The sequence below is a fragment of the Serinus canaria genome, chromosome 14 (genome assembly GCF_022539315.1).
Source record: "Serinus canaria isolate serCan28SL12 chromosome 14, serCan2020, whole genome shotgun sequence".
NCBI lineage: Eukaryota > Metazoa > Chordata > Aves > Passeriformes > Fringillidae > Serinus > Serinus canaria.
In genome coordinates this window covers 13,906,925-13,934,093 of record NC_066328.1, presented here as the reverse complement: position 1 = coordinate 13,934,093, position 27,169 = coordinate 13,906,925, and the positions used below count along the sequence as shown (strand labels likewise).

Below are 27,169 nucleotides of genomic sequence, written 5' to 3'. Positions count from 1 at the left end.
CTTTAAACCCTTGTGCCAAGGCTTGCCAGGGCTTGGTGGTGTGGTGGGAGTAGGATCTGGGAGGAAGCATGACTGTACCCTGGGCTCTGACTTCTCCACCTGCATGGAAAACCAATTTGTTTTCATGGGAGTGTTGCCTGAAGACTTTGAGCCCCTCTTTTTTCTAACCCATCACTGTGGCTAATACCCATTTTAAAAAACAAAAGGTGTAAATTTAACATTTCAAAACCTAACTGATATCCAGTATTCTACCCTTAAAAGCATTTCACGATCCAGATTAGAATCATCAGTCCATCTTGATGGTTTTAATATGTGGTCAAGAAGTTACTCATCTTACGCTGGCATCCAGTCACGTCATTCCCCATAATCTTTCTCCTGTTTTTTTTAGCCTTGTTCATAATTTCCTTTCCAAGTTGTTTCTTTATTTGAAATGCCATTTATATTTTGTTGCCTTTTTTTTTTTTTCCAGCACATCTTACATCTTTGTTTTTGTTTTGTTTTTAATCTTATTTCTGGCGTTTTCCATCGCTCTGTGGCCATGATTGTGGATGTGTTTTGGTTTTTGCCTGCCTTGCTGTTCTCTCGCTGCACTCCCTAGATCCCTGTTGCACAGTCCTCTGTCATGGATGACATTGAGGAGTGGCTCAGTACCGACTTGGTGAGACTCTTTATATTTTCATTTTTCACTTGCACGGGTAACTTTCAATGCATTGCTGAGTTTCTGGTACTTCTCATAGCAGGAAGCAGTGAAACTTCCCAAACAGAGAGTTTGGTTCCCTTTGAAGGGAATATCTAAGCAGGAGGAGTCAGGGTCGTGTTCAGCAATTCAATCAAAACACTTTTTTTTCTGAGCAGTTTTATCTTTCCTTCTCCATGTGAACATCACAGAATAGCACATGTTCCAGAAAACATGGGATTCTGATCCTCAAATAGGGAAGCATTAAACATGGCCTGAATTTTTCTGCACCAGACTTAAAGTCCATGTTTAAAGCTTCACTATTTAGACAGGATCTAAGTTCATGCTTATGTTGAGGCATGCTTTTAAGAGATGCTGGATCAGGGTTTAGATTCCTTTCAAATCAAGATGTCTTTGTTAAACTGGCAGGCAATCTTGACATGTTTCATAATAGTAATAATAAAATTTTATAACAGTCTCTCTTCAACGTTTATAACTTTCTCCTGAATGATTATTTTCTAGTAATTATAAACAAACAAACAAACAAAAAGCAGAACTAAAAGTAGCTTTGCCTTCACCCTGGAGTTTGTTTTGCTGTCCCAACACACATTTGCTTTAAGCAGGATAAACTAGTACACATTTACTCTGTTTTGGTTTTTTTCAGTGCAAGCATATGACTCAAATCAACCAAGTGCATTTTGGGGAGTGGGTGGTGGGTTGTGTTCACAATGTTCTTTTCAACATGGTTTTAGTGAACTGAATTTGCACTCACCATATCCCCAAGGATCATCTCCTTCCATTCTTCCAGCTTAAGGCAGAAAACTCCCAACTCCTTAGGGTCTCCCCCAGCCCCTTGCTGCCTGCTCAGCTCCCAGCTGGGAGCTGTGGGATTCAGCAGAGCTGCAGGCATGCTCTGGCACGTCAGCCCTGTGCTCTGGCACTGGAGGAGCTGGCTGTACTGGAAGGAAGAAAATTCTCCAGCTCTCCCTAGGTGCCTGAAGTGCTTAAACAGATTCCAGGTTCAGTGTTTGATTTTGGCAGACTGACTCTCTGGCTCTGAAATGTCACTGGGTTCCAGCTGCAGGTAGGTTTGTCAGGCCTTGGTACAGGAGTCACTTTCAAATTTAATTATAAACTGGCCTCATTTTGTTGAAGAAATACAGGAAATGTAGCATGTCCACTCTGCTTAACCAATAAACTTTTGTCTTTGCTGTTTAAATTAATTTAGAGGGAGAGAGGATCTGATGGAGAGATATGGAGGTAGCTCTGTGCATCTGTCATCCCCAGCACAGACTTGCTCAAAAGGAACAAAGCAGAGAAGTGTCCTGGAAATGCCTGAGCAAGCCTGGGGATGCCCCTGGGTCCCCATCCCAGCCCTGTGTGGGTGCAGCAGAGAGATGCCTGTGAATATTTGGACTGGATTTTTGTTTTTCACACTGGGTCCCCTCCTCTTTGTTTTGTTAACAGCTCATTTCAATTCTCTGCTTCCCAGGTGAGGAAGCTGTAGGTTAGGTTAGGTAATTGGTATTTCCTTATCCTTTTTGGGGTACGCTGGGACAAACAGCAGCTCTGCCTGTGAAAAGGCTGCTGTGTGAACCTTTGGGAACCTCAGTGCAGTAGGAAGCCAGGAGATGCTCAGGCTCTAAAATGTGAGGCCAGTCAGTATGTTCCCACTCCTGGTAGAGAGGCCAAGTATAGACAAATACTTTACTTTTTCAAAGCAGTTTCAACATGAGGTTTTCAACCAGTATTTTTACCCATCTTAAACATCTTGATAGATTGAGAAGGATGCCTGTCCCTGGACTTTTAATTTCATCATTTGAAAAGCACATTGGAATGCACAAACTGGTGGAAATGCAGTGACCCTGTGGCATTCCCAGCCTTTGATTCTGATGGACAAACACTAACTGCTGTCAGTATCCTTCATCCAGCTCACCCTGGTCTTGTCTTTGTGCATCATGGGCACATGAAAGCTGCTATATTTTTGTATGAAACCTAAAAGGAACTCTCACAAGAGGAATGTTGACCCCAAACAATTTTGCACGTGTCCTTTGTCAGCTAAAAGGGCATTTTACTTGAAGACACAATGCAAACCACAGTCCTGACTTTTTAAAAGGACTGTGTGACAGAAAAGATGCCATCTGGTACAGTGTGTGTATGACTCACACAGCTCAGATTTGGACCAGAATTACTGTCTGAAGGGGAAGCAGCACTGGACTGACATTCAGATCCAACAGGGAAGGCTTAGCTGTCCACCAGCAATCTTCAGAGGCACCTCAGTGCTCATCCTCCTGCTCTGCAGCACAGTGAAATGTCAGTCCCCACTGGCCTCCTGCAGTGGGAGCCCTGTGATTTCCCCAGGTCACCCTGCTCCCATGGTTAATATGTGGAAACAAGTGGTGGAAACTGTCCAGTTGTATTAAAGGTGGAGGGGATGACAGGGAAGGGGAAGCAGTGCCTGTGCTCATGTGCCTTTTTGTTCCATTGCAGAAAGGCAACGAACTGGAAGAAGGAGTGACCAGTGAAGGTAAGCAGAGATGCCCCTGGCTATGAGCCATTCCCAGGTTAGTTCTCAGATGGAATTTGCTTTGATCCCTGCTGAGCTGCTGCCTTCTCCCAGCCTGATGTTCCCCAGCAAATGCTTCCACGCTCAGAAAGGCGGGAGGAGAGCATTTCACAGCAAAAGGTTCATATTTATGGTGTGGGGAGCCCTCCTGGCTGTAAGTGCTTCCCTGCCATCTTCCTTGGCTGTGCTCTGTGTTTGTGCCAGCAGGAATGTGTCCCCAAGCTGCTCAGCCCTTTGGAATGATGTTTCCCTGGTTCTGTCACAGCCGGTGGCATAATGTGGGTTTGATTCCAGCTGCTGCCTGAGCTCGGGTGTCTCCAAGGACGGCTGTACCCTTTCCCGAGGAAGTCAGGCTGTACCAGTATTTGTGCCTGCAAACACAGCCCGACAGGATGCCAGGCCCTGGAATTTCAGCCCCTGCCAACCTCTGTCCCTGGGGCCAAACCCACGACCCCCATTCTTACCTGTCTTCCTTCTGTTTTTACATTGCAGAGTTTGACAAATTTTTAGAAGAGCGAGCCAAAGCGGCGGAGATGGTTCCCAATCTGCCATCCCCTCCCCTGGAAGCCCCCACCCCTCCGACAAATCCTTCCAGCAGGAAAAAGCAGGAGCGCTCGGAGGACGCCCTCTTTGCACTGTGAAGGTGGCGCGGAGCCGCCCTCCCTCCCGCCCCTGTGCTCCGCCCGGCCAATGTCGCCGCACGGCCACTCTGTCCTCCCACAGTCCTTGGCTAACGACGACTCCCGTCCCCCCCATTCCATAGTTTGCTTCTCCTTCCCTCCCTCCCCAAATGATCCACCCCCACAAGCTGACTCTTTCTATTTAAATCCAACACTATTCCTGCCAGACCACGATTCTCCAGCACTCGCTTAATCCTCTCCTTCCTGTCCCAGCTGCACAAAACCAGCTCTTGATGCTGAAAACCCCTTCAGAATGCACCAGTACGTCACACTGGGCTGAAACAAAAGCCCAGGGGGAAGAGAGCAGCCTTGCCCTTCAATTTATGTAGGGATCATCCTCTTCTGTAGGCAGGTCCTGCCAAGTAGACGGCTCTGTCAATCAGCATGTAATTGACTGAGCAGGAATGTTCGGGAGGAGTGTGTCTTTATTTTTAGATAAAATGTTAATGTATTGGCTTTCGTGTTGGATTCGACAGCAAGGAACAACTGTTCCCCTTTCAACATGTGCTTCACAAGTTAAAATCCTTTACTCTCCCACTCACACATCTCCTGGTACCATATGGTGGTCGCTTTTCCCCACTTTCTGTGGCGTTTCATTTCTAAATCTCACAGGGTATTTTTTGCCTTGTGTTTTATCTGGGCTCGCTCTAATTTGAAGCAGTCTGTTGGCCATGTCCAGTAGCTCTGGCAGTTGATAAGGGTGGAAAATGCTGGGCTAAATGGATGCTGTACCAATGGCACAGGAAGCACCTCGCTCTTTGGGAGACCATTCTCACACAGGAATTTTCCTGGTGTGTTTGCCTTTTAAAATAGCTTGGTTATTTTCTCTTTACCTTAGATTCCTTCTTTGGTGACTCTAGAGCTCTGCATTTGGTGTAAACATCCATGCAGATGGATGGGACTTGCTCATGGATTGGGTGTGAACTGAGCTTCCTGGATTCCCTGCCATGCCTGGTAGGACAGATATGCTGGTTCGTGGGGGTAGGGATGAGGAAAAGAGCAAACCTCAGAGGTTTGTATGGAACGCTGAGGGAAGTGGTTACCATGGAGGGATTAGCTGTGCCAGCCTGTGCTGGAGGTGAAACTCCTCATTTCCTTCCAGTTTTAGGCCTGAGAAAGTGTTGAAATGATTGTGACCGTGCTATTTGTAATTTTTGGAATGTCTTTTGATCCTTCTGCCCTTCATTAACTCCCAGCTCCTCCGGGGCAGCAGTCTCTGTGCAAACAAACATATTCCCTTGCTTGCCAGAGGCATGGCCAGGATTCCTGTCCTCTGGGGCTGCCAGAAGGGATTCCAGCATGTGTGCCTGCCTTGCTGGGCTGACAGGCAGAGCTGGAGCAGGCAGCTCCAGCCATCGCTGCGTCCCCCAGCGCATTCCTTGGGAGGCAGCCAGTGGTGCAGGATGGCAGGATCAAAGAGAGAGCTGAGCAGTGCATGGCAGGAGAATCTCCCACCCTGACAGAGAGGCACTTTATCAGCTAAAAGCCCTTGCAGGCAGCAGGCTCCAACCCTTCTTCCTCAGAGTGTTCCTTGGCTTAGGCAACCTCCTTCTGACCTGACATGTCTGAGCTTCCCAGGATGCTGATGTGTGTCAAGCTCTCTTGAAAGTTCTTCTAGGCCAAGTGACAGAAGCTTTTATCTGAGCATAGCATTTTATCAGCCCATACCATACTCTCTGAGGACCACCCCCTTTGGGACATTGTGACACACAAAGCCTGTTACCAAATGCCTGATTGCAGCGCTGATGGACTTGGACAGCAGACACATTAATCTTTGAAGGGAAACATTGTTTGGTGCAGGATTTCCAGGCCATCCCAGGTTAGGTTTCACTCTGTGCCCTCCCTGCTCATTGTCTTCTCTGTCCTGCCCTGCCTGTAGCCTCTTCCAGGATCCCTCCATATGTAGCTGGGCCCAGGCAGGGCTGTCCTGCCACCCCCTGCTGCTCTGTGTATCACGGCTTACAAATGGACAGGCAAAACCAGTTCAAGGATGGAGATAACTTGGGGATCAAGCTTTTCTCCCCACTTGCTGGCTCTCTCTCCAGTTGAATCCCTCCTGTGTGAGTCTGCAGAGGCTTTCTCCCATTCCACCTTCTCTGTGGCTAATGGAACAATCTGCCTTGGCTGCATTGCACACTCCGGCTCTCACCCACTGCTCTCACTGCTCAACACAAGGTGAGCCCAACGCTCAGGGATTGGCACTGCCAGCTTGCTGCAATGTGTCAGATGTGGCCACCAGCTCCCAGAGAGCTGAGGAAACTTCTGTGGCAAGGCTGATTTGATTTCAGACGGCGTCTGGTGATGGCCTGAGCAGTCTCACCAGCACAGAATGAATTGCTGGTATTCCTGTCAATGCAGAAAGCTCTATGGGTGTTTTAAGTGTGCATTTTCTCCTCTAAATCCTTGAAACACATTGACCCTGTATATGGCCACATCAGGTGATTCTAAGCATGTTAATCCAGCTTCCCTGCCAAGCCAGAGGAGATAATCTCATTGCTCAGGCATGGGGACACTGTCAGATGGTGCAGAGCAGCATGGATGTCATTGTCACTGAGCCCCCACAGCTGGCCCTTCATCCCCCACCCCTCAGCCAAAAGTTGCTGGGGGAGAGTGAATTGAATGCTTTTTTTCTGTCACACTAAACCTGTCCTGGGACCTCCAAGGTGTTGCTTTAGGGAGATTCTGGTCCCTTTCTGGAAGATTCTGCAGAGCTGTTGGTGATTGCTCTCTCCAGCTGGGAGGAAAAGAGATGGAATGAGAATAGGCTGGGGCTGGGGGGAAAATACAGAGCATGTGTTGGCAGAGCTCAGGGGACTCTTTTGGTGTGTGCAGCCCCAGGCAAGCCGTGGTCCCTGCTGACACTCTGCATTATCCTCTGGAAAGCCGTGGCACTGCTTGCAGGGAGTGGCAGGTGCCACCAGCACAAGTGGTGGCTTTGCTGGAAGTAGGGCAGCTCCCAGGAGATGCCTTCCTAGGGAGGAAATGTACTTTTGGAAAGACCCGGGATGGATCTGGAGCCCAAATCCACCACACTTGGCTCTCAGGGCTGGAAGCACCAAAGGGAACAGAGTGTGGCAGAACAGGTGGTTTAGCCCAAAACCTTCTTTAACAAATACAAGAGCTACTCTAGAGCTTCCCAAATGTCCTGTATCAGGATCTCTCATCTTCCCTGTCCTCTTGTGGTCTGCTGAAAACTGGAGCAGTGGGAACTGTGTGAGGGAAAGGGAAGGGGTTTTTCACTTCAGGGGACCAACTTCTCCATTTATCCTTCCTCTGCTTTCACTCTTAAGTGCTTCCTCTGTGCAAGTGGGCAGAGGACTCGTGTGGCTCCAATGCTTGGGAAAACAGGGATGGAGCTGCAGCCTGATCCACTTTCCATAAGAAATAACATCCCAGTGCTTTCTAGGCATATTAGGAATCACAGCTTGACACTCAACGACACTAAATTATTCTCGGGGTCCTTTGTAAGGTCTAATCGCGCCCTGTTCTAGGTTAAAATATTTATTTTGTCTATATATTTTCTTTCCAGTGTGTTTTTTAACCTCTTCTGTTAACTCTTCATGTGCTGAGATGTAAGGAATCAATGGTTTCTATTTAAATATATCCTTTGGGTTTTGGGTTTTTTTTAATTGTTCTGTGTAGATTTCAGCTGCATCTTCAGCAGGTGTAATGGGTAACAATGTGCTGTACAGACATTTAGGGTGTTTAGGGTGTAGGTAAGGCTCATAGGAGAACTGCTCATAAAAACGTAGCACGGTGTCTCTTAAACGGAACAGCATAAACGCTGATACTGGTCCTTACTGGGACCCTCACGTAGCCTCCAACATACCTTTTCCCTTCTGGTTATCACAGCCTCCATCCCTAGGATGTGCTGATCAAACCAGCTCTGTCATTCCCAGGGCTGGTCTTGGACCTCCAAGCTGAAGGTTTTTTTTAGTGAGGATTTCTGTTTGTTGGACTTCATTCAGCATTTTTTGATGGGTTACATTGGCTTTTTCCACTTTGAAATGGAAGACTGGGAGCTGACTGTGGTGGCGAGATGTTTCCCTCCAGTGGTGGAAGAACAGATCCAGGCCATGGTTTCAGGCCCAAGGCAGGGGTGATGGTCCCTCCTGGACCAGTGCAGCCTGTCCCTGCTCCTCTGTGCCTGCTCTCCTGGTGTCACCTACAGGGACAGGATGTGCAGCCCAGGAGAGCAAACAAGATGGATTTCCAACACGGTTTCATGCAGTGAGTTGTTGAGTCTCCTGTGGTGGCTGGGAGCCCTGGAGTGGGAACTGCTTGTGCTATCTCCATTCCCGTCCATCCCCATCCAGCTCCGTCATTGTTTACCTCCTCAGGGCTGACCACAAGCCTTGCAGAGCCTCCCCTGGAAAAAAACAGCTCAGAACAGTTATTTTTGTGGAAATAGTGAAGCAGTGAGTGGATTTAGAGCTGTGTTGGAGGTAACCCTTCCACTGCTGTGGGCTCCCACCAGCCCAGGAGACGAGGTGCCCACAGAGCACCTCCCAGCCATCCATCCCAAACTGCAGCCTCCAGAGCAGGCTGTGCCTGCCTGCTCCAACCCTGGGTTCCACACACCTCCTCCTCACCTGGAGAGAGGTGAAGCTGTGTGTCACCAAGAGCCAGCTGGCTGTGAGCAGCACTCAGCTCTGCTGCTGGTTCTCTTTAGCCCATGGCAAACACACTACTCCAAAATTCCCACCCTGCTCCGTGTTTTTATGAGTACGAGTTCCTCATTCCCTACCTGTTCCTATGAGCTGTTGTTAACCCTACAAACGTAACCTGTGTAATAGCTTCTCTGTATATTACAGCTGTAGGCTTTCCAGATAAAAGTGGATAATATTTATTTACTGAAGATACTGGATATTTTTTTGTTTGGGAATGGGGTAGGGGGAGAGAGGGGACATAACTGTTTAAAGAGATTGACTATGTAAAGAGAAACAAAATACACAAGAAGCAGAGAAACCCAACACTAAAACATCACTGTATTCGAGTAGAAGGTGTTTCCGTTAAGGATGAAACAACTGTATTAATCTGCCATTGTTTAACTTGCTCCAGAAATCATCTCCTTGGTTCCTGCATGTGAGATATTCCAATAAATACACTGTTAGTGTGAGCTGGGGGTGCTATCGTCTGTCTCTCAGCTGGGGACTCGCTTGGCTCCAGTGCCTGGCCTGAGCACAGGGGACATGAGCAGCCCTTGGATACCCATCAGATGTCAAAACGGGGAGTCCTCATTCTCCTCCAGGAGACACAACCTGGATATTCCCACTGGGAGAAGGCTTGTCCCCAGCAGTTGCTCTTTGTGTCACTGTATGGCTCGTGCTGCCCTTGGTGCTGTGTTGCCAGTGCTGCTAAATTCATGTCCCACTAAATTCTGGCATGTCTTTTGAGGGTGGCATCAGGCAGATGCACGGGTGACAACCTGGGTGCTCGGTGGGATGCCTGACCACCTGGCAGGGCTCAACTGTGGGTCACCCCCCTGGTGACCTGGAAAGAGATGGGTGATGTTCCCAGCCCATCCAAGGGCCACTTTCCTAACTCATCAGCCTGGAATTGGTTCCAACATTCCCATTATGATGGTGGGTTTGATGGGCAGAGAGGGAAGAGCTCCAGCTTAGGAACTCCAGAGAAGTGTTGGCATTGGCCAAAACCGAACCAGGTTGGCAGAATAGGGCCTCTGTTCTGCACGTGGAGATCCACCCTGATTGTTTAAATCTGGGGAAGGGGGGTGGAATAGCTGGAATAGCTACAGGGTTTCTTCTCCCTGTAGCTACATATTAGCATTAAACAGCCCTGCCCCAGCTTGTTTACCCCTCACTGATCATGTGCCTGGCTCAATGTGGGATACATTCAGGGAGGCTCCTGGCCTGGATCTGTTGGGAAAGGTGTGGAGCTGCTGCTGCCCTGACAGGGCAGAATCACACAAAAAGCACTGGGTCAGAAATGCCCAGCACTGTGCAGGAGGGGCTGTGGGAGTGAGGGATTTGGGAGCAGGGGCTGTGGGAGTGGGGGATTTGGGAGCAGGGGGCTGCTCTGCTCCTTCCAGGGGCTTCACCACATTGTCCTCTTCAACCCCACTGTTACACTGGTGAAGGAAAACCCTCAAAACCCCTAAATTCTGCCTCCAACAGGGGCCAGAGTAGGTGCATAGGGAAGAGTGTAAGCAGCACAAGCACTCAGGGACTTGCTTTTCCCATGTGTGCCCCTCCAGCCTCTGGTGATCCAACTCCCCAAACTCAGCCCAGGTTTGTGAACCCTGCTGGGATTCTCTTCTCCCAGCCTGCTCCCACAGGGACCATGCAAACTCCCACCATGGGCTGGGGGCTTCCAGACATCACTGCCCTCCACCGTGGGCTGCCAGCCGGGCACAGAGCACACACCGAGCCCCATGTGGGCAGAGCATGGGGCAAGCTGTGTCACTGCTTTCTGGCACTGGGCAGCAGGTTTGGATGCCAGTGCAAATAGGAAATGACCACAGGTCATTTACCTTTCCTTATTTCACCCGAAGGTAAATAAACCTGGAGTGGGGGCTGCTCTGAGTGCCACCAAAGCTGGCTGTGCCTCCCCAAGCTGTGGCTCAGGAAGAGACAGTTGGCAAAGCCGAGTTACACGCAGCGAAGGAGAGAAGAGGCTTTGGATGTTTGCGACACAAATTAATGATTAACTCCGCGTTCTGCCAGAGCAAAACAAGCACCAGGGCAGGCAGGATGCCAGAGGCTGGGCACGGAGCATGGCACGCTGCTTCCAGCGCAGGGCTGAGGTGTGCTGGCAGGTGGGGAACAGCCGGGGGCTCACTCTGGGAGAGCCCAGCTGGCTGAGCGAGGGGGCAGTAGGACGGGGGATGCTCCGTTCTGGGGCTGCCGCGTTCAGGCTCAGCACGCCCGGAGCCGCGGCGGCCGCTCGGGGAGATGCTCCCCATGCCCGCGGAGCCGCACCAGCCTGCCCGGCCGGCTCGGTAGCCCGGTGGCCAGAGCCCAACCATTCCGGGGCCGGTTTGTTTTCTTTTTCATCCTGCGGTTTCCTCTCAGCCTGCGCTCAGGAAAACGTCTCAGCGACTCCGGAGCGACCACGTGGCCGCTCCGCCATCCCCGCAGGACTGACATGATGTAATCGCGGGCCCCGAGCCGTGATGTAGAATCACTCCACTCACGGCCGCCGCGCCTATTGGCTGCGTGGCCCTGGTCCTACGGGCGGGGTTTTCCCTGCTCCGCAACCCGGCGCACCCCCGGGAGCCCCACCCCGCGTGGAATCCACCGGCCCCAAAGCCGGTCCACGGAGCGCTTGGTCCTTCCCTGGTGCGCGGAGGATGCTGCTGCTCGCTGGGGGAACCCGGGGGCAGGGACAGCATCACGAGTGGGCTCCCGGCGTCCTCGGACCCTCTGGATGGGATCGGGGAAGGGGCCTGGCAAAATCCAGCTTTGCACGCAGCTTGTCTAAAACTTAACCTGTGTTAACGTGTGTTATTTCCCCCTTCTGTATTTGTGTGGGTTTGTCCCTCTGTATCCCTCAGGGAAGGCTGTGCCCCGGATCTCACATGGGTTATTAAAGATCTGTGACCCCCATGCTTGCACAAGGCTGCTCTAAATCCACGGGGGCCACGACACATCCATCTCCCCAGCCCTGGAAACCTGCCCCGTCCTCCCACAGCACAAGGACTGCACCGAAGAAGGGGAAACGCCACCATCACGGAGCCTGGCTTCTCTGCAGTGACCCCAATAAAAACGGGGGGAAGCACAACGGGGGGAAGCACAAGGGGAGAAGCACAAGGGGAGAAGCACAAGGGGAGAAGCACAAGGGGAGAAGCACAAGGCTCCGGCGTGTGCCACGGCAGGCCACGGCTCTCCCGATCATGTGATCGCTGCTCCCCCAGTGGTGTTTGCTCCGGGTCAGGGATATCCGAGGGCTGATGCTGCCCCAGCTGCTGGCACAGAGCTGAGCCAGGATTCCCTGGGCTCGTCCCCAGCTCGGGCACAGGTCAGTGTCCCCAGATTGAGGAGGCTGGAGTGGGGTGAGGGTGCAGAGGGGACAAGCAGGGCTGTGCAGCCCCAGTTCTGCTGCCCAGCTCGGTGTGGTGCCCAGGGGTGCTCCGTGACACACAGGGGGTCCCTGTTTTGCAGAGGGGTGCCTGCTGTGCCACCAAGTGGGAGCCACTAAGGCCGAAGGGAAGTTTCTAAGGTGCAGCCAGATTAATGAATTCCCAGGTAGCCTCAGATTGTGTTTGGTGGCACAGAAGAGGAGGAGGCAAACTTCCAGAGAGCTGATGTTGCAGCACATTTTCTAGTCCTAAATGAATCCCAGCAGCAGGACAGACCATGGAGCTCTGCAGGGCACAGGACATGGCATTTTCCTGGCATGAGACTCCCACACTGAGACCTACCATGCTTGGGCAGCAGCCACAGCACTGATCCCAGTGGCACCAACATTTTTCCTGGATCCCACAACTGATGGTACCCAGGAGGATGCACGGGCTCAGCTGAGGCTCACAGGGCAGCACTGGTGTGTCCCTAACCAGGGGGGTGACAGCTTCTCCCACCCTGGGCCATGACATGAGTGGGCAGCAGAGGTGGGATGTGCTCTGAGCCCTGGAGATGGCACAGGGAAGGCCCAGGGCCCTGGAGAGGGTTGGTTCAGTGGCCCAACCTCGCCCTGGCACGTGGCACCAGACATGCAGAGGTTTCTGCAGCCACGGCCACCACCTGCCCACACAGGCTCCCCGACCTGCCCTCTGCATGCCCCGTCTGGGAGTGAGGGGGCTCCGTGCCCAGCCCAGGTGTTTAGAGCCCAGCCCAGAGATTCGGTGCCTGTCCTTAGGGTCTGGTGCCTGTCCTTAGGGTTTGGTGCCTGTCCCCAGGAGTTAATGATGTCCCTGGGGCTCAGTGACAACCCCAGGGATCGATGATTTTACCGGGCTCTGTGTCTGTTCTAAGGCTCGGTGCCCATCCCCTGGGGTCAGTGACATCCCGAGGGGTCGCTGACATCCCCAGGACTTGGTGACATCCCCTGGGGCCAGTGACGTTCCCTGAGGACGGTGTCCTGCACGGGGGTTGCAGCCTGAGCTTCTCCCAGCCCATCTCCCAGCTCGCAGCCCGGTTCCGCGGGGTCCGTGCCCGGTGTCCCCGAGGGTCCCTGCTCGGTGCCGCCGGGGGTCCCGGTGCGGCGGGGCGGTGCGGAGAAGCGGCGCGGGGCGGGACTCGGCGGCGGCCCCGCCTCCATCCACCCCCCCGCCTCCCCGCCCGGTGGCAGCTCCGGGCACGGTTCGCCGGAGCAACTTGGCGGCTCGTCCCCGTGGTGCCTGTGCCCGGGCCAGCGCGGCCATGGCGGGCGGGCGGCCCCGCCACCCCTAGAGCCGCCCGAGCTGCCGGAGCCACCGGAGCCACCGAGAGCCGCGGGAGCTACCGGAGCCGCCGGGATGAGCGCTCTCGCCTTCGACGACGCGGCCCTGGAGGGGCTGGCACCGTCCCTCGGCCTCTCCGGGGCCAGCGACATCGACACGGCCCTGCTCAGCGACATCGACGGTGCGGACCGGCGGGGACGGGGCCCGGCATGGCCGGGGCTTGGGGCATGACCGGGACCGGGCTGGGGGTGTAACCGGGGCTCTGTGCGCGGCGGGGCTCTGGGCCCGGTGCAGTTCTGGGGCTCGGTGCATGGCTGGGACCGGGCTGTAGAGCGGCCGGTACCGGGCTGGGGGAAAAGCAGGCTCCGTGCACGGCCGGGGGCTGGGCACGGTGCGGTACCGGCTCTTGGAGCATGGTCGGGACATGGCTGGGGGGATGAGCGGGGCTTGGGCCCAACCGGGACCGGACTGGGGGTGTAATCAGGCTCGGAGCAAAGTCAGGGCTGAGCTGGAGGCATGGCCGGGGCTCGGTGCGTGTCCGGTACCGGGCTGGGGGTATAACCGGGGCTCGGTGAATGGGCGGGCGCGCTCGGTGCATGGCCGTGCCCGGCGGGTCCAGGCTCGGTGCATGGTCAGGGAACTTGGTACCGGCATTTGGCCGGGGCAGAGGGATCGGTGTATAACCAGGACTCGGTGCACGGCCGGCGGACGGGGCTCGGTGCCGGGCCCGGCGTGGGGAGGGGGGACACCGAACTGCTGGAGCGCGGCGTCGGTGCAGAACCGCTCTGGCTCCGTTACCGGGGGCCGCTCCATAGCGGGGGGCTCGAGGTGGGGGTCCCATGGGCACCTCCAACACGGGACCCTGGGACCCCAGCGCTGGAGGTGCCGTACCGGGACAGCCCCGACAATCCCCCCCCGTTCCCGGTCACAGCATCGTGTCGCCGGTGGCCCCGCCCCCTCCGTGACGTCACCGGCGGGGTTACTGTCGGTCGTTCCCTCCAGGACTCCTGGATTCTCCCAACCCACCCAACCGGCGTGTGCTGAGATGGGGCGGCTCTGCTGCGGCCCCGGGGCTGGCACCGGCCAACACACACCTCCCCGCCTGTTTGGGCTCCGTGAGGTGGGCATGCTCCAGGGGAACCCATTCCCGGAGGGAACTCACTTCCCAAAGGGACACATTCCTCAAGGGGACCCACTTCCCACCATCATAGCACCACGTGTGCCGAGTTCAATGTTTCCAAGGCTTCAGCAAAAAATTGGGGATCCCCAAAAAAATTGGGGATCCCCAAAAAATTGGGGATCTCAAAAAACTGGGGATCCCAGCTCCTGGCAAGCCCCGCACCCGCTTTGCCACGTGCTCCACCAGCTCTGTGCATCCACGCCATCCCGCTGAGCCGGTGGAACAGCGGCAAGGCGGGCACGGGACTTCCAGCACCTGCCCCACTGGGTGGTCTGTGGTGGTCTCTCCTCCGAGACCTGGGGTGGAGATGGCATCCCAGGTCTGCAGGTTGATCGCAGTGGCAGTCGGGGTGGATCAAAGCAGATCCAGGTGCCACCTGCTTTTCTTGGCGAGGTTTTGGCGTGGGCAGGGAAGCGGGAGCTGTGCCAGGGCTGAGTGGTGCCGTATGGGATGAGGTTTTCCCACTGTGGGGTTTTGCCACGCTCCTTTGTATCACAGCCAGCTGGGCCACCTCGCACCCCACAGTTCCCCAGAGTGGGTTTGTCACCGGTCCCTGGCTGGCCATGGCTTGTCCCTCATCCCGCTACCAACCCTAGGGTGATGTGGGATGTGTGCCCACGGATGTGGGTGCCCTGAGCCTGCTGGGACCTGCCAGGACCCACAGACGAGTGGGTCTGCCCCACAGGTTCCCACGGTGGGGGTGGAGGTGGCCCTGGTGGGTGCCCATTGTCCTGCCGATGGCTCGGGTGGCAGCAGGTGCCACGGCATAGAAACACCTGGAAGGTGCCAGGAGGGTGGGACAGCCGTGCCCACCCCCCGGCTGGGCAACAGGAAGCGGGGGTGGGGGGACAGGAGGGAACACCCCGTCTCTGCAACCCCAGACTTTGCTCTGGACCACGAGGGAGCCTTTTTGGGGGGAGGGGTCTCTGAGTGGAAGGGGGGGCTGGGAGCCCCCCGGAAGAACACCCACCTGCACAGGGCAGGATGCCGAGGGCTGGATGGTTTTTGGGGTGTGCCAGTGCTGTGTGCAGACCCCGATCCCTGCGGGGTGGCTCCTGGGCAATGAGTGCGGGGGGTCACAGCGGGTTGGGGGGGAGGGCGATGGGGCAGAGGGGTTAAAGGAGAGTGACCCCGAGTAACCGCGGGCGGCTGGCGGCGAGTGCCCGCGAGTAACCCTGTGCCGGGCTCACCTTGGGCGCCGGGGGCTGTCCGGGGGCGGCCGGCGGGCGCGCAGGCGGCGATTGGCGGAGTCGCATCACCCCATCGCCGGCCGCGCTCCAGCCCTGGCGCGGGCAGCGCGGGGAGGGCGCCGGGGAGGAGGCGAGAACATGGCTTTAAAATATCCCGGGGCCTCTTCTCTGCCGGGCACGGGGCTGAGCGGGGGCTGCAACTTCCTCTTGGGGACCTCTCCGCTCCCACCTCCATGGAGTGCACATTTGAAGGTACCCCCGCCTCTCCAGCCTCATCCTCCTCCTCCTCGTCTGGCGGGGTCACCGCCGTGATCCCTCTCTGAGGCTGCACACCTGGGGAGGGCGGTGTCCGGGGGCTGTGTGGCTCGGTGGGGACATCCCGGGGGTGTGTGCGTGGGGGGTGCCCTGGGGGTATCCCGGGGTCTGAGCCTGGGGGTACTGGAGTGTGGGGTATCCTGGGGTCTGTGTGCCCCCGGTGGGATGCGCCGGGGGTTCCGGGATGGGGACATCCCTGCATGGTGGGAGCATCCCAGGACACCTCAGTGGAGGTGTCACAGAGACCCCGAGGTGCCATTGATGGGACAGACCCCCGCCCAGGCTGTTTTAGCCCTGTGCTTGCCCAGCTGCCCTCCTGAGGGCTGTTGTGATCAAACACACCTGGCACTGGGGTCTGGCACATCCCGGGGGTGCCACCCCACCATCCCAGTCTGAGCACGTCCTCCCCTTGATACAGCGGCTGTTTTGGGGATTCTCGGGGTTCCCAGGACAGAATAAATGAATGAATGAGCTGGCACAATCCCCCCTCAATATCAGAGACATGCTGAGATGTGCCCTGCCACTCCCAGACTAGGCTGAAAAACGCTGACTGCTGTTGGCCAAGCCCTGACACCCCCGTTTTGAGTGCCGTGCCTCAGTTTCCCCAATGTCAGGAGGGGTGGGAGACTGAGAGGAACAGGGCACAGCAGTTTCATAGGCTCTCAGGGAATTTTGCCTCTGCATTATGGAGATCTGCCCCCTAAATGTTACATTGCGGGGAGGGCAGGACGGGACAAGCCCAAGCCCACCCTGGGAGGTGCGGGGAAGCAGCTGACGGCCCGGGGGGTGTGTTTTACAGACATGCTGCAGCTGATCAACACGCCGGACAATGACTTCTCGGGGCTGTTCGACTCACCGTTCAGTGCCCCGGACAGCACCGTGCCCCCGGGGCTTCCCTCCACGCCGGGCACCCTCAACACCTTCCTGGGTCCCAGCAAGCCGCCCCCCGCCCCCGCCGGCAGCGCCTACGCGGGCCCCCCCGGGATGCCCACCTTCACCCCGCCGCCCCCGGCCCCGCTGCTGCCGGCACCGTCCCTGGGTGTCAAGGAGGAGCCATCCGTGGTGCCCAGCAGCCAGCCCCAGCCCGGCGTCATGCTGGCCCCCAGCTTTGTCCCTGGGTCCCCCAGCCCGTTCACTCCCCAGCCCTTGGTGGGCTACCAGAACCAGCACACCTTCTCAGGTGAGCATTTGGGGGTGCAGGGGGGGATCGGGGCTCCCAGAGTGAAAGGTCTTGCTGGAGGGGGATGTATCCCTGCAGGATGGGGCTGTGCAGGGTGGGCTGGTGCCAGGGGCTCTCTTAACGCTGTCCTGTGCTCCATGCCCAGCTGTGCAGCCTGGGAGTGCGGGGCAGACCCTGCCAAGCCCTCTGCCCACCCCACAACCCAGCCAGCCCGTGACACTGCCCGGCCCCGTGCAGAACGTGGCACCCCAGCAGCCCCAGCAGCTCCTGGCCCCCGCCGCCCCCAGCTCCCAGCCTGTGTCACCGCAGATCCAGTCAGTGCCGGTAAGCCCAGGGCCAGGGGTGGGGCGTCCCGGTGACCCCCAGAGCCCCGCTGACCCCCTCTGTCCCTCAGGTTCTCCTGCAGCCCCACTTCATCAAGGCTGACTCCCTGCTACTGACGACCATCAAGACAGACACCAGCAGCGCCAAGACTTCCACCATCGCCTCCCTGGCCACCAGCGCCAGCAGCTCGGCCACCCCGCTCCAGGTGCCGGTAGGTGCCACCTCCGGGAGCTCAAGGTGGGGAGAAGCTTCAGGACCATCACTGACCCCACCGTGCACCCTGCAGGCGCTGGTGAGCGGAGGGACCATCCTGGCCACGGTGCCGCTGGTGGTGGACGCAGAGAAGCTGCCCATCAACCGGCTGGCGCCCAGCGGGAAGCCGGCGCTGCTGCAGAGCCGGGGCGAGAAGCGCACGGCCCACAACGCCATCGAGAAGCGCTACCGCTCCTCCATCAACGACAAGATCGTGGAGCTCAAGGACCTGGTGGTGGGCACCGAGGCCAAGGTGGGAGCAGGGGTTGGTGGGGCAGGGCTGGGCAATCTGGGGGGGTTTGCCCGGAATTTGAGCTGAACTGTCCCAGCCCACCGGCAGCTCAACAAGTCGGCGATCCTGAGGAAGGCTATCGAGTACATCCGCTTCCTGCAGCAGAGCAACCAGAAATTGAAGCAGGAGAACCTCGCCCTGAAGATGGCCATGCAGAAGAACCGTGAGTGGAAGGACAGCTCTTGGGTTGGGGGGCTCAGCTCCATGCCCCAGGCAGCCATCAGCTTACTCTGCTTCCTGCAGAGCCTGTGAAGGACCTGGGGATGCACTGCAGCCGGGGGGCCAAGGCGGAGGCCCCCATGGAGGTGGTGAAGACAGAGGTGATGGAGATGCTGACACCGCCGCCCTCAGACGTGGGCTCGCCATCCCACAGCAGCCCACTCTCACTCAGTGGTGGCAGCAACAGCAGCAGCAGCAGCGACTCAGAGCCTGACAGCCCCCTCTGTGCCCGTGGCAAGGTGAGGGATGGCTTTGGGGGGAAAGAGCTGAGAGCCCTGGTCTTGTTCTCTGAGGCTGCTTCTCACATGATTTGGGGCTGGGTGTGGAGGCAGTTTTGTTCTGCCTTAAAATGTGCTCTGTGCCCCATGCCTGTACCCTGAAATCCATGCCCCTGAACTCCAGCCTGTGCCTCATCATGTCCTATATCCCATGCCCTATATCCCATGCCTGTGCCCACCACCCCATGTCCATGCCCGTGTCCCAGGCTTACAGCAGCTCTGCCCGTGCAGGTGAAGCAGGAGCACCCACCACCCTCGCCCAGCAGCCAGGGAATGCTGGACCGCTCCCGCATGGCCCTCTGCGCCTTTGTCTTCCTCTGCCTCTCCTTCAACCCCCTGGCCTCCCTCCTCCGGGGTTCTGCCTCCCCAGCCCCCTTGGGGAGCCAGGACACCGCTGGTCCTGGCAGGAGCATCATGGCTCAGTCTGGCACTTTGGGTAAGCTCTGGTCTGGGGTGGGGGACATTGGGATGGAGATTGTTGGGATGGGTGTGGGATGGAGGCTGTGGGATCATGGGCAAGGGCTAGAGGCTGTTGAAGACCGTCAAGGGGCAGGATGTTGGGGTGGGTGTATGGTAGGAGCTACCTGGCTCAAGGCTGTTGGGTTTGGCATGAGGTGAAGACTGTTGGGATGGGGGGCATCAGAGTGGTGACCATCACAGTGGAGGTGTCATGGTAGACAGGGGGTGAAGGCTGTCAGGAGGGGTGTCCCAGAGTAGGTCTGAGATGGGAGATGATTGAGGTGGACATGGGGCAGAGGCCATTGGGTGGATGTTGCTGGGATGGGCACAGGGTGAAGGCCACCAGAATGGATATCCTGGGGTGTGTGTGAGGCAGAGACCATTGGGGTGAAATCTGTTGGGGTGGACACGACTGGGTGGAGTCTCTTTGGTGGACGTGGGATGAAGGCCACTGGATGGAGACCCTGGGGTGGGCACAGTGCAGCATTGGTGGGGTGTTGCTGACCCCATCTCTGCACAGAGGACACGTGGGGGTGGACGCAGTGGCTGTGGCCCACACTGGCCTTCTGGGCCCTGAACGTGGCACTGGTGCTGGGCGCGGTGGTGCGGCTCTTCGTCTGCGGGGAGCCCGTCACTCGCCCGCACTCCGAGCCCTCCATCCTCTTCTGGCGGCACCGCCGGCAGGCCGACCTCGACCTCGACCGGGTATGTCCCACCGAGCACCGTGTCCCTGTCCCACCTGCCCTGTCCCTCCCCCTGCCCACACTGACCCTGTGTCTCGGGTGCAGGGAGACTTCGCGCAGGGGGCCCAGCACCTGCGCACGGCGCTCGGGGCGCTGGGCCGGCCACTGCCGGCCTCCCACGGGGACCTGGCCTGCAGCCTGCTCTGGACCCTCCTGCGCCACCTGCTCCAGCGCCTCTGGGTCGGTCGCTGGCTGGCTGCCCGTGCCGGGGGGCTGCGCCCGGACCCGCCACCCCCTGCCCACGTCCGCCAGAGTGCCCGCGACGCTGCCATGGCTTATCACCGCCTGCACCAGCTGCACCTCGCCGGTACGGCCCTGCCCCCCCCACGGGGGCTGAGGGATGGGACCCCTGTGCATGTCCCCACAACCCCCTGACCCCATGGCTGAGCCTCCTGTCCCCATTCCTATAGGGAAGCAGGCTGGGGGACATCTGCTGGCCATCAACCTGGCGCTGAGCGCTGTCAACCTAGCTGAGTGCGCCGGTGACGCCATCTCTGTGGCAGCGCTGGCCGAGATCTATGTGGCGGCTGCCCTGCGGATCAAGGCCAGCCTGCACCGCTGCTTCCACTTCCTGGCGGTGAGTGTGGGGCACTGGGGTGTCCCCTGTGTCCCCTGGGACTGGGGTCTCAGGTCCTTCCTGACCCCCTGCTCTCCCTGCAGCGCCCCTTCCTCTGCAGCGCCCGGCGCGTGGCCCTGTCCCACGGTGGGGCCGTGCCCCCCGCCATGCAGTGGCTCTGCCACCCCTTGGGCCACCGCTTCTTTGTTGACGGGGACTGGGCGGTCAAGGGCGTCCCCAGGGAAACCATCTACAGCTCCGCTGGCAACCCAGGTGACCCCAAGCTCCCAAACCCCCCACCCCCTGTTTTGGGGTGTGGTGTACCTGCTGACCCCATCTCTGTGCCCCAGTGGACCCGCTGGCCCAGGTGACCCAGCTCTTCCGTGAGCACCTCCTGGAGAAGGCGTTGTGCTGCGTGGCCATGCCTGAGCCCGGCCGTCCCACTGCCCAGGGAGAGGGGTGAGTGCTGGGGTGGGCACCTTCTCCCCTGCCTGGCGTGGGGCCAGCCCCCTCACAGCCCCTTTCCACAGGCGGTTCTCTGATGCCCTCGAGTACCTCCAGCTGCTCAACGGCTGCTCGGATGTCAGCGGCACACCTGGCCCCACACCCTCCATCACCTCCGGCTTGGCGGCTGTCACAGGTGAGGCTGGCATGTCCCCCATTGGGGTCACTTCATGTGGGGGGCCATGGGAGTGAAAATACCCTGTTCCTGTGTCCCTCTTACCCTGCAGGCACCGACCCTGTGTCCAAGTGGTGGGCATCCTTCATCGGCATCGTCATCCACTGGCTGCAGGGAGATGAGGAGGGGGCTGAGCGCCTCTACCCGCTGGTGGAGACCATGCCCCGGGCACTGCAGAGCTCTGAGTGAGTGCTGGGGACAGGGGTGGCACTTCATTGCATGTCTCCTGTCCTCCTTGGACTGGCATGGCCTCACTGAACACACTTGGAGCACCTGGTGTGTGTTGAGGAAGGAACTGACTGTGCCCACTCCATCTTGCAGGAAGCCCCTTCCCCGTGCTGCCCTGCACTCTTTCCGAGCAGTCCGTGCCTTGCTGAGCAAACAGGATGGGAGCCAGGCCACCCTGGGCCACTGTGAGAAGGCCAGCAGCTGCCTGCGGGAGAGCCTGGAGCTGGGCAGCCCCCCCAAGGGCACCATCGACAAGGTGAGCTGGGCTGGGGAGGGACGAGGTGGCCGCCAGCCCCCAGCCCTGGCGGGAGGTGCCCCCGACCCTCGCAGGGGTGCATTGTAGTTGCATTGCATGTGTCAGACTGGGAGTGCAATGCCCCTGCCATGCAGCCCGGCGGGGGTCCCGCGCAGCAGCGCCTGCCCGCAGCCACCTCCTCGGCACCCCCGTCCGTCTGTCCCACCCCCTGCTCACCCCGATCCCCTTGTCCCTGCAGGCGGTCCAGCTCCTGCTCTGTGACCTGCTGCTGGTCACCCGCACCAACCTGTGGCAGCAGCAGATGGGGGCGAGCCAGCAGCGCAGCTGCCTCTACCAGGCATCCGCCCTGGAGCTCCGCGGCTTCCAGCAGGACCTCAGCAGCCTGCGGCGCCTGGCACAGACCCTGCGCCCCGCCATGCGCCGGGTGAGCCCCCCTCCTGTCACCTGCAGGGTCCCCTGGTGCCCTGCACCTGGCTGTGCTCACTGTCCCCCCTGTCCAGGTGTTCCTGCACGAAGCCACTGCCAGGCTGATGGCCCGGGCCAGCCCCACACGCACCCACCAGCTGCTGGACCGCAGCCTGCGGAGGAGAGGGGTGCAGGGCAGCAAAACAGGTGGGTACGGGGTGGGACACGGGGTGGGACACGGGGTGAGACACCTCACTCCTCACCTGCAGCACCCCAGCAGCCCAGGGTGTGGGATATGTGGTGGGACAGGGGTGGGACACATCACTGAGCACCCACAGTGCCCCAGCATGTTGGGTGGTGGGACATGGGGTGGGATACGTTTGTCACCACCTTGGAGGATGGGAAATGGGGTAGGGCACCCTGCTCCACACCTACAGCAACCCCCACAAGTATTGGATTGTGGGAAACCCCATTCTGCACCCACAGCACCCTTGGATGATGGGATATGGGGGTGAGACATAGGGTGGGACACCCCTTTCCCACCTGCAATACTCCAGCCCCACAGATGGTGGGTCATGGGGTGGGACACCCCACCTGCAGCACCCCAAGAGCTGGGCCACCTGAGCTCCCAGCCCCTCCACTGGTGGTGGCACCAGCTCCAGGGTGCTGAATAACCCCATCGCCGTGCGATCCCCCCGAGATTTATTCAGTGCCTTCCACTCGGTGCTGACCTCAGCTCTGTCCCCTGCAGCTGGCGAGCCAGAAAGCCACCCCACGGCCCGGGAGCACGCCGAGGCGCTGCTGCTGGCCTGCTGCTACCTCCCGCCCAGCTTCCTGGCGGGCCCGGGCCAGCGCGTGGGGATGCTGGCCGAGGCCGCCCGCACGCTGGACAAGCTGGGCGACCGCCGGACGCTGCACGACTGCCAGCAGATGATCATCAAGCTGGGCAGCGGCACCACCGTCACGTCGGGATAGGTGGGGAAGGGGCCGCCAGCCCCCCGCCACCCCCGTGGGTGCGGAATGCGGGGTGGGGGAGGCCGTGCCTCAGTTTCCCCTCAGGGTGATGTTAGGCAGCGGTTTTGGGGGTGAAGGGGTGGGTGGGGAGGGGTCGGGTGATGCCTGGAGGGTGCGGGGTGGGGGTCGCAGCATGGGGCAGCCACAAGTGGTGTACTCTGGGTGGGCTCCCCCCTCCCATGGCCGTGTCCGTGTCCCCAACCCGCGTGGGGGACGGGCCGTGGGGCCCTCTAGTGACACTGTCGCAGTATTGCAGGGCACCGCACGCGCGGCAGCGACCCCCGGTGCCACCCGACCCCCCTCCCCAGTGCCACCCGCATCCCCCCGCTGTCACCTGCACCCCTCCGTGAACACCCCCCCCGGCGTCTCTGCCCGGCCCCCCGAGGGTCCCACTGCTGCAGGACCCCCTGGGTTGGGGGCTTGTGTCTGCAGGTGTGGCCCCATGGCAGCAGGGAGTGCCCCCTGCCCAGCCATGCCCATGGTAGGCAAGAGGGGATCCCCGCCCTACCCCCGCCTCCCCAGCACTGATCCCCCCCCGCCATTAAGAGCTGCCACCCCCCCGGAGCATGGACAGGCTTTGGGAGAAGGGCTGGCAGGGTGGCACGGGGCTCCTGGGGGGCTGGTGGGTGCCCCTGTGTCCTTGCTTCACCCCCTCTTGTACATAGACCCCTCCCCTCGCCTCCCCCCACTCCCCTTTTCCCTTTTTAAACGGTATTTTCATAGTTGGAGAGTTTTGTACAGACAATTAAAGCTGATTATTTATACTGGTGTGTGCTGGATTGGAGGGGGACTGGCACAAAAAGTGGGGGGCAAGGGGCCCCCCACAGCTGTGGACGCCTTGTCCCCGCACGGCTGCACGGGAGGGGGTGGCAGTGATGGGGACACTGGGTGCTGAGGGACCCCAAACACCTCCTCTTTACCCTGTGGTGTCCCAGGGGTGCTGCCCCCATACCCCTTCCCCTCCAGAGAGACCCTTGGGGACAAAGGGCCAGGCGGGGGCTGTTACAGCCCGGGGGGGACCCCAGCAGCCCCCCAAGGATAAAGAGAGGCCACGAGCAGGGCGCCACGTACTTCCAAAACAATCGTTGTATCTTTATTGACGCTCTGAATGCAATGACCTGTTTTTTTACTCTTAAGGAAAATAAACATCTTTTAGAAACAGCTTGTTACACACAATCTTCAGTGTGAAGCAATATACTAATAAGAACACTAGTCTTAACATTTACAGTCTTCATATATATTATATATATGTATATGTATACATATATATACACTATATAATGAGGCAATATATAATACACACGGTTTACCATTTTACAGTCATATGTACAGGATGTCACTAAAAATAGCCAGATTTCAGGCAACACTGCCAAGGACACAGGATTTTTTTTTCTTTAAATTAATTTTTTTTATTATTATTATTTCTCCCTTTTAACATTTTTTTTTTCTCACCTCCTTGTTTTGTTTTTCACTCCTGTGTCCGAGGCAGCTGCTGAAACAACAGACATTGTGTGGCCAGCAAACCTTGGGGTGGGTGGGATGGAGGGGACACAAGAGGTGGTGGGGACATGGGGCGCTGGCTCTGGGGGGACATGGGTGGGACGAGCAGTGTGCCCCCCTTTGCAGGATGCTGCAGAGGTTGGGGGACAGCCAGTGGCTGTTTGTAAGATGAGATCTGGAGTTGGGTCACCCTGGGCTGGTTGCTACCTGTGTCAGGGTGACACAAACATGGGCTGTGGAGCCTGGGGATGTGGGCAAGGGTCACCAAAGTGTTGGGCAGTCCCCAAGCTCCACTGAGGGGGCCAGAAAGCAAAAGTCGAGGGAGTTGAGCAAACCCAGAGCAGTGAGGGGTGAGCCAGGCCCAGGTGAAGAGAGGAAGCAAATGCCGCCTCCTCCTCTTCCACCAGTTCAGCACAAGCACAGGGAGCAAAGCCCCCACGAGAGGAGCCACAGAAGGGGTGTTGGTGAGGCCAAGCACAGGCAAGAGGGTGGGTTTTGGGGGTCCTGGACAGCAGGACCAGGTGTCCCCAGCCCAGCAGTGCCAGCGCCGCATGGAGTGGGAGGGTGGGGGTGCAATGAGTCAGGGTTTGGGGTTTGGGAGAGGGGCTGGGGCAGCCCGGTGGGTGCCCACCAGCCTGGCCAAGCACCCTTATCCCCCCAGCACCCTGGGTGTGGGTGGGGGCAAACAGGAGATGGAAGAACAAAACAGAAAAAGCAGAGTGGTGTTTCAAACAGCAGGCCGTTGTTTGCCCTTTTTTTTTCTTTTTTTTCTCATTTTTCTCTTTTTTTTTTTTTTTTTTGGGGTCTTTTTTGTATTTTATCCTCTTCTTCGCTGAACTATATACAGACACCATGAGGTTTGCTGAAGGCAACATCTCAGATCAGATCAGTGTGATATTGAGAGCCGGGACCCACGGAGGGTCCGGCGGCCCCACAGTAAGACAACATCGCCGGGACCCCCCCTCGTACACGGACACCCCCCGCCCCCCTGTGCAGCCATCGCGGGTGGGGGATCCCGATCCGTCCCCCGCGTATCCGGACCGGGTTTTACCGGGACCCGGCGGGAGGGAAAACCCAGCGCTGGCTCCGCCCGCCCGGAGCGGGCTCGGGGGGTCCCGGGGCGCTCACGGGCTCGGGGGGTCCCCGGTACGGCCCGGCCCGGCCCAGCTCTGCTCCAGGCGCTGCCTCCTCTGCCGGTCCCTCGCTGGCGGCGGGGCGGGTGCCCGCGGGCGCTACACCGGCTGCCTCTGCGGGGAGAACGGAGGGGTCAGCCCGGGGATCCCGTTGGAGGCGGGGGTGGCCCCGGGTTGTCCCCATCGCCCCCCACCCCCCCGGTCAATCACCGGGCATCCCCCCGGCACGCAGCGCTTTGAGAAGGGGTTCAGCCATCATTCACCACCTCGTCCATGCTCAGAGAAGAGGATAAAACCCCTCAGACCCAGCTGGGGTGTCCCAAAGCCAGCAGCACCCAGTGGCTGGCACACCCGATACCCCCAGGGATGTGATGCCCACACAGAGCTGAGCATCCAGGATGGGCGACCCCAGGAATTTGGGGTCCTCCTGCCACAGGGAGCTGCAAAACATTGTGGGGTGAACAGAGGGCTCTGGCTTACCTTATGTTTGGGACATCTCAGAGAGAAGCTCTCCTCAGTTAATAAGCAGCCTGCGAGGAGAGGACAAGGATGTGTCAGGGGGACAGCCTGCACTGCAAGGCAGCTGCCCCTGAATGGAGGGGAATGCAATGTCCCCCCAGTCCACAGCCACCCACCAGCCACAGCATTTGTGTGACGGGCTCAGCTGAGGCCAGACAAGCTTGTGACACCTGTCAGTGCTGCCAACACAGTGGGCATCACCATCCTGGCAAGCCAGAGAGCCACAAGCCCCTGACTCTGGAGCAATGGGCCCCATACTGAGGTGGGTCAGAGAGCACCCAGGACCCCGTGCCCCATCCCTGTGGCCGGGCTCACCTGTGTCGATGGCACACGCGTAGTGGTAGGTGTGGGGACACCCCTTCTGGCAGCAGCCCACGGTGGCTCCTGCTTGCTGGCAGCTCGAGCACTTCTGTACACGCACCCGGGAATTCGGAGCAGGGAAGGAGAGATGTGGAGAGACAGAGAGACCCTGTCAAAGCTCAGCACAGAAGAAGAGAACCACGACAGCCCCAGCAGCGAAGGCAACACGGGTGTCCCTGATCCTCTCCAGCCCCTCCTTGCCTCTCCCAGGCAACATTCTTCCTCCTGTGCCAGAGCACTGTGAACACACCACGCCTGTCACTGGCTTGTCTGCAGCCAGGCACGAGGTTTCTACCTGCCATACCACTCCCCTGGATGACACTGAGCCCACAGACATACTCCATGGGGCAGGAGGGGAAGGGATGTGACCTGGGTTGTGCCCTACCTTCCCTGTCCCTGGCAGGTGCTGCAGGGATGGGAGCACCTGGCTCTGTGATGAGGGCAGCAGCCACCAGACAGCCATGAAATGAGCACACAGGCATGGGAATACAGCCAGCCCCCAAATCTGGCACTGGGGAACTTGCTGGAAATCCCCTGCAAAGCCTCTGATGGGAGGCTGTCCCCTTCCTCTCCCCAGTACTAAAAATGCATGTCACAGAACCCCAGAATGGTGTGGAAGGGACCTGAAAAAAACTCATCTCATTCCAGCCCCCTCCCACAGGCACGAAAACTTTCCACTACAACAGGCTGCTCCAAGACCCATCGAGCCTTGAACACTTCCAGGAATGGGCCAGCCACAACTTCTCATCCCCTTCAGCAACCTCCCTACTTTGCTCACACCTTGCTCCAATCACTGTGGGAGAGGAGCAGGGCAGGGTCATCCCC

The 27,169-nt window shown here is 58.3% G+C and overlaps 3 protein-coding genes across 8 annotated transcripts in view; 2 read left to right on the top strand and 1 right to left on the bottom strand.

Annotated features, from left to right (window-relative positions):
• Positions 1 to 9,041, top strand: part of TOM1L2 (target of myb1 like 2 membrane trafficking protein) — a 56,581-nt gene extending 47,540 nt beyond the window's left edge. Inside the window, exons 13-15 of one of the 2 annotated variants that reach the window (XM_009091778.4) lie at positions 599 to 658; positions 3,167 to 3,203; positions 3,735 to 9,041. In XM_009091778.4, the coding sequence (XP_009090026.1) occupies positions 599 to 658; positions 3,167 to 3,203; positions 3,735 to 3,883 (246 nt within the window). In that variant the 3' untranslated portion in view covers positions 3,884 to 9,041. The remainder of the gene's footprint in view (positions 1 to 598; positions 659 to 3,166; positions 3,204 to 3,734) is intronic. The other variant, XM_018915807.3, reaches the window with a different exon arrangement.
• Positions 9,042 to 13,236: 4,195 nt separating this feature from the next.
• SREBF1 (sterol regulatory element binding transcription factor 1) lies at positions 13,237 to 23,596 on the top strand. Of its 3 annotated transcripts, XM_050979983.1 has the most exons (19): positions 13,238 to 13,443; positions 16,747 to 17,127; positions 17,273 to 17,451; positions 17,522 to 17,662; positions 17,738 to 17,956; positions 18,044 to 18,158; positions 18,239 to 18,453; positions 18,724 to 18,928; positions 19,472 to 19,656; positions 19,740 to 20,001; positions 20,105 to 20,271; positions 20,355 to 20,523; positions 20,601 to 20,709; positions 20,781 to 20,890; positions 20,982 to 21,114; positions 21,251 to 21,413; positions 21,652 to 21,837; positions 21,914 to 22,025; positions 22,570 to 23,596. In XM_050979983.1, exons 1-19 carry the CDS (start codon positions 13,338 to 13,340, stop codon positions 22,791 to 22,793), a joined length of 3,381 nt encoding a protein of 1,126 aa, XP_050835940.1. In that variant the 5' UTR covers positions 13,238 to 13,337; the 3' UTR covers positions 22,794 to 23,596. The 3 variants fall into 3 exon arrangements, with proteins under 3 accessions (XP_050835939.1, XP_050835940.1, XP_050835941.1); XM_050979982.1 differs by having other exon boundaries at positions 13,237 to 13,443; positions 17,522 to 17,956; XM_050979984.1 differs by lacking the exon at positions 13,238 to 13,443 and adding an exon at positions 15,743 to 15,884 and having other exon boundaries at positions 17,522 to 17,956.
• Positions 23,597 to 23,900: 304 nt separating this feature from the next.
• The window catches only part of RAI1 (retinoic acid induced 1), a 73,857-nt gene continuing 70,588 nt past the window's right edge, over positions 23,901 to 27,169 (bottom strand). For all 3 annotated transcript variants that reach the window (XM_030229938.2, XM_050979980.1, XM_050979981.1), the window contains exons 4-6: positions 26,300 to 26,393; positions 25,946 to 25,995; positions 23,901 to 25,579 (exon numbers count right to left, since the gene is read on the bottom strand). In XM_030229938.2, coding sequence (XP_030085798.2) covers positions 25,565 to 25,579; positions 25,946 to 25,995; positions 26,300 to 26,393 — 159 coding nt within the window. In that variant the 3' untranslated portion in view covers positions 23,901 to 25,564. The remainder of the gene's footprint in view (positions 25,580 to 25,945; positions 25,996 to 26,299; positions 26,394 to 27,169) is intronic.

Excerpts from the sequence above, each read along its gene's own strand:
- SREBF1 (XM_050979982.1), top strand. The coding sequence starts at position 13,338 with ATGAGCGCTCTCGCCTTCGACGACGCGGCCCTGGAGGGGCTGGCACCG. Across the intron at positions 17,128-17,272 it reads GAACCAGCACACCTTCTCAG|CTGTGCAGCCTGGGAGTGCG; the intron begins GTGAGCATTTGG and ends CTCCATGCCCAG. Across the intron at positions 22,026-22,569 it reads GGTGCAGGGCAGCAAAACAG|CTGGCGAGCCAGAAAGCCAC; the intron begins GTGGGTACGGGG and ends TGTCCCCTGCAG.